Genomic DNA, 5,540 nt, shown 5'->3' on the forward strand with positions numbered 1-5,540 from the left:
TGATTACAATTTATTATTTATTAGATAATTATAACTTATAAATAAAATTAATTGATAATTTGGTCAGAATATTATATTTTATTATACATCTATATTATAATTATACATAAGTTTTAAACAAATAAATATTTATTTATAATTTTTAAATTATATTGAGTAATTAGATTTTGAATATTCTTTTCTTTTGTTATATATTATCCATCATGATACAAGCACAAATTCCCTTTTGAAGTTGGAATATATTGTATATCTAAAAATTACAGTGTCAAAATATAAATTATTTATAATCAGATTATGTAAATGTAATAACAGATTATGTAAATGTAATAATATAATTTATTTACTTAAATTTTCATTGTTGGAATTATGTAAGTCTAATAAAATTCCTGCATTGTTAATGTCTTCCAGGTCTAATTATATTAAAATATAATTTAAAAAAAATGTTTGTAATCTACTTGTAAAAGTAGTTTGATTATTAGTGTGGTTAAATGCAAAACTTTGTATTTGGGCCACATTTGTTAATATATCTAAAAAAATGTTTATTAATTTATACAATTATTTTTGTTACTTGAAATTGGAGGGTAAAGTTATCTCTAGTAATTGGTTGTAATATTTGGGGCCGTATATGTTGTGGTTGTATTTGTTGAATTGTATTAGCTTGTTTATTCAAAAATAATTAATTTATTTGTTACTTATTGATTACTAGATGAGCTACTGGGTTGGCTAATATTCTGATCTATATTACACTGAGATTTTTTATCTAAATTAATGTATGTAATCTAGATAAGTTTAGTATTAAATCAGCTGTTAGATGATTTTGTGTCACTCTAAAAAAATATTTTTTTAAAAATCAAATTAAATATATCATACTTTGTAATGATTCATTTCTTCTTTTAAAAAATAGTCTTAAATTATCAGCTACAGTATTAAGCATAATGTTTTTAAATGATTTAATTTACCGCGATTAAATAGACCAATCAGAGAAAAATGGACAAAATTTACGATCAAATGACTTTACGATCAAAGTTAGGCAAATCATTATTTTTTATATGTAAAGTCTTTATGCTATGGGAACGAAAGAGCGAAAAGTTGGGAATATTCCCTCTAAATGTTCCCAAGATGGAGAAAATTTTTGATATGGAGAAAATGGAGAAAATAAATACCATGAAAATCCCAACTGTCGCTGATAATTTGAAAACCAGTTTTAGGCGGAGGCAATTAGATATTCAAGTATATAAACTTTTTAAATTTTTTTTTATAATTTTAGAAAACTCAAAAAAGACACAATTTCATAATCTATAAAGGTTATGAATATATACTTCATAAGAAAGGTAAAAATGCTACTTATTTTACGTGTAGAAAAAGGTGTGGTGGCCGAGGAAAATTGTTGGCAGGTTACAATTTTATCATAAGTGTGAAACATGATATAAATTGTAAGTCAAATCAAGGTACATAAATTAAATCTGATATAATAAATAATTTCTCTTCTAGATGCCCAACCTTTACCAAGTATAATATTTCATAACATACAATTCCAAATAGGTATCTCTCAAATTATTGAATTAAAAGTTTCTTTTACTACATTTGTTTTATTTATTAATTTAAGGCTCAAATCCTCAGCTTAATGGCAATAATGATGCACAGGCTTTGCTCACTGCCATTGAAAGTAGAAATTTTTTTACCAATTAGTTTTTAATAAATTTAATGATTTTAGATGCAAATTCAATACAATCTCCAAGCAACTCTCTATTAAGAGATAGCCATGCCTTTGCTGTTGAAAGTATAAATTTTTTTTACCAATTAGTAATTTAATGATTTTAGATGCAATTTCAATACAATCTACAAGCAGCTCTCTATTAAGAGATAGCCATGCCTTTGCTGTTGAAAGAATAATTTTTTTTACCAATTAGTTTTTAATAAATTTAATGATTTTAGATGCAATTTCAATACAATCTACAAGCAGCTCTCTATTAAGACAAAGCCATGCCTTTGCTGCTGAAAGTATAAATTTTTTTACCAATTAGTTTTTATAAATTTAATGATTTTAGATGCAAATTCAATACAATCTCCAAGCAACTCTCTATTAAGACAAAGCCATGCCTTTGCTGCTGAAAGTATAAATTTTTTTACCAATTACTTTTTATAAATTTAATGATTTTAGATGCAAATTCAATACAATCTCCAAGCAACTCTCTATTAAGACAAAGCCAAGCCTTTGCTGCTGAAAGTATAAATTTTTTTACCAATTACTTTTTATAAATTTAATGATTTTAGATGCAAATTCAATACAATCCACAAGCAACTCTCTATTAAGACAAAGCCATGCCTTTGCTGCTAAAAGTATAAATTTTTTTACCAATTAGTTTTTATAAATTTAATGATTTTAGATGCAAATTCAATACAATCTCCAAGCAACTCTCTATTAAGACAAAGCCATGCCTTTGCTGCTGAAAGTATAAATTTTTTTACCAATTAGTTTTTATAAATTTAATGATTTTAGATGCAAATTCAATACAATCTCCAAGCAACTCTCTATTAAGACAAAGCCATGCCTTTGCTGCTGAAAGTATAAATTTTTTTACCAATTACTTTTTATAAATTTAATGATTTTAGATGCAAATTCAATACAATCTCCAAGCAACTCTCTATTAAGACAAAGCCATGCCTTTGCTGCTGAAAGTATAAATTTTTTTACCAATTAGTTTTTATAAATTTAATGATTTTAGATGCAAATTCAATACAATCTCCAAGCAACTCTATTAAGACAAAGCCATGCCTTTGCTGCTGAAAGTATAAATTTTTTTACCAATTACTTTTTATAAATTTAATGATTTTAGATCAAATTCAATACAATCCACAAGCAACTCTATTAAGACAAAGCCATGCCTTTGCTGCTGAAAGTATAAATTTTTTTACAAATTAGTTTTTATAAATTTAATGATTTTAGATGCAAATTCAATACAATCTCCAAGCAACTCTCTATTAAGACAAAGCCATGCCTTTGCTGCTGAAAGTATAAATTTTTTTACGAATTAGTTTTTATAAATTTAATGATTTTAGATGCAAAGAAGGTTAGTATATAATATTATATAAATATAATCTTCCTTTTTTTTCAACCCTTTAAATAAACATATTTATTAAATCTATTTTAGATGATGATGATTATCAAATTGATGTTGCTAATACGTTAATTGATTTACATCAATACAGTCATAGTAAAATAAAATATATAATGACTAATTATTTTTTTATTTATTAAGGCCCTCGTTTTATAAAAAGCCAACAAGGAAAAACATTGTTATTTTATAACAAGTTTTTGTACAGAATTGATCATAAAAAGGATCTAATTATTTATTATCGGTGTCGAAATAAAAGCTGCAAAGGTAGATGCAAGTTTGATGGAACGTATTCTATCACTTGTCTTTATTCCCATCAACATGAGACATATTTTTATGAAAAACTTAGGACTAAAGAGGTCTTAGAAATGGTAGTAGCAGAAAATCCTCTCGAGACAAGATTAGCTATTTATGAAAAAGCTATGGTGATTCGTTGCTCGGAGAACTTGGATATTGCAGATTATCCAGAGGTTATCCCTTCGTTTGTCTCTATCAAAACTACTATTGATAGAATTATAAAAAAATATCGCCCTATGTTACCTCATTCTGTAAAGGATATTCATTTGACTCCCGAATATACCTTAACCAATTGGGGTGAACAATTTTTAATATATACTGATAGCAATAAGTTGATCATCTTCGGAACAGCTCAAATGCTGAGATTAGCAGAGAGAGCTGATAATATATATATAGATGGAACATTTTATTCTGCTCCTAGTTTCTATTATCAGCTCTATGTGATTCATGTATTGTATGACAAGGTAATGATACCTATTGTATATGCTCTTTTGCCAAACAAAAATAAAGAGACATATACAAAGGTATTAAGAGTCCTTATAAAATATTGTGGTGATAACAATATTTGGTTTAGTCCATCATTGGCCCAGACAGATTTTGAAAATGCAGCCATTTCTGCTCTTAAGGATGTATTTCCGACAATGGCAATAAAAGGTTCATGTAGTTTAATATATTTATTTTTTTATACATATATTTAGGTTGTTATTTTCATTTTTCATAAGCTTTATGGCGAAAATGCCAAACATTGGGATTATCATCATCGTACATGGGGCATTCGGATGTACATAAAGTAGTCCGAAGAATGAGCACACTCCCATTCTGTAGGGAAGAACATGTGGCAATAGTACGTGATACTTGCTATCAAATGGCTGCTAACAATAGTTTGTTACTAAGTTTTATGCAATATATGGATACAACTTGGCTCGGAGTTAGACCACTATTTCCTTATAAAATATGGTCAAGGTATAAAAGATATTAAATTATATAATATCTAATTTATATATTGTTAATTTAGGTATAGAGTACTGGGTCCCCGCACAAATAATCATTTAGAGGGATTTCATCATGCCCTGAACCGAAAAATATCCTATGCTCATCCTAATATTTATACATTAATAAAAATTTTAATAAACTATCAAAACAGTAATGATCTAAAACTTATTCAAATAAATAATGGATCAACGGTTAATCGCATTAATTACTCTTACGAGATAAAAGATCGTATGATCTCAAATTTAACAGATATTTATGAAGAAAGCGAAGATGTTATTACATTTTTGGACGAGGTTACCAAAATCATTAAATTAAAATCTTAATTTTTTATTTTATTTATAAACATTTTCACAGTTATTATCGCTCCTTTACAAATATGTATTTCCCAATTTATCCAATTAAATATTTTTTATTACAATTACATGAAATTTAAATAATTAATCAAAATCTATGCATATAATTTTAATGTAAATATTCCGTTCGCTTTTATTTTACAGGTATATTTTTTATATGATTTTTTAAATAAATTATTTATTTTGTTATATTACATTATATATAAACGCTATATTTCTATTGGCATAATTTTATATATATTTAATTTAATATGAATTATGTCTATTCAATTTTTATATTTTATGATCGCATATTATATCATGATTGGGTTTATTAATATTATATATTATTCAGTGCAAATATAAATGATAAATCCTTCTTTGCAATGTATAAATACTTAAGATAAATAATTTATTAATATATATATAGAAGGCTTTAACACTAAAAATCAAAAAGTGAATGTAGAGATATATTTAATACTGCCTTTTTAATTCTAGATTTTTCTTAACATAATAGAATGAAATATCTGAAAAACTAAAACAACACTTGCTTTATTGAATGTTTAGGCTAGTGATAAAAGATATAGATTAGATTAAAAATATATAGAACAAAATGATATTAAGAATAATTTTAATAAATTATTTTTATTATATATTTAAAAAATTAATATTAAACATTAAAAAATACTTAATATTTACCATATATAACTATCAAAATAATAATATTTATTAATAGAATTCATGACTTTTTTAGTGGAGTTATAAATTATGGGAACATTTTTATCAAATTTTTTTTCGCTCT

At 25.2% G+C, this 5,540-nt stretch overlaps 1 protein-coding gene across 10 annotated transcripts; it reads left to right on the plus strand.

Moving 5' to 3' along the window:
• The first annotated feature begins 1,038 nt into the window (after nt 1-1,038).
• On the plus strand, nt 1,039-4,292 carry LOC135925642 (uncharacterized). Of its 10 annotated transcripts, none has more exons than XM_065461032.1 (13): nt 1,111-1,230; nt 1,282-1,448; nt 1,492-1,666; nt 1,715-1,780; nt 1,822-2,001; nt 2,162-2,227; nt 2,275-2,340; nt 2,727-2,790; nt 2,838-2,900; nt 2,948-3,013; nt 3,153-3,215; nt 3,261-3,710; nt 4,112-4,292. In XM_065461032.1, exons 7-13 carry the CDS (start codon nt 2,323-2,325, stop codon nt 4,132-4,134), a joined length of 747 nt encoding a protein of 248 aa, XP_065317104.1. In that variant the 5' UTR covers nt 1,111-1,230; nt 1,282-1,448; nt 1,492-1,666; nt 1,715-1,780; nt 1,822-2,001; nt 2,162-2,227; nt 2,275-2,322; the 3' UTR covers nt 4,135-4,292. The 10 variants fall into 10 exon arrangements, with proteins under 10 accessions (XP_065317097.1, XP_065317096.1, XP_065317099.1 ...); XM_065461033.1 differs by having other exon boundaries at nt 1,492-1,509; nt 1,607-1,780; XM_065461035.1 differs by having other exon boundaries at nt 1,492-1,780; nt 3,261-3,586.
• Nucleotides 4,293-5,540: the final 1,248 nt, after the last annotated feature.

Source organism: Gordionus sp. m RMFG-2023, chromosome 3, assembly GCF_954871325.1.
Source record: "Gordionus sp. m RMFG-2023 chromosome 3, tfGorSpeb1-WG-v2, whole genome shotgun sequence".
Classification (NCBI taxonomy): Eukaryota; Metazoa; Nematomorpha; class Gordioida; order Chordodea; family Parachordodidae; genus Gordionus; species Gordionus sp. m RMFG-2023.

Bases quoted from the DNA above. Each gene is read 5' to 3' on its own strand.
- LOC135925642 (XM_065461025.1), top strand. From the start codon at position 1,063: ATGCTATGGGAACGAAAGAGCGAAAAGTTGGGAATATTCCCTCTAAAT. The intron at 2,002-2,048 runs GTATAAATTTTT...TAATGATTTTAG, and splicing joins CCATGCCTTTGCTGCTGAAA to ATGCAAATTCAATACAATCT. The intron at 2,115-2,161 runs GTATAAATTTTT...TAATGATTTTAG, and splicing joins CCATGCCTTTGCTGCTGAAA to ATGCAAATTCAATACAATCT.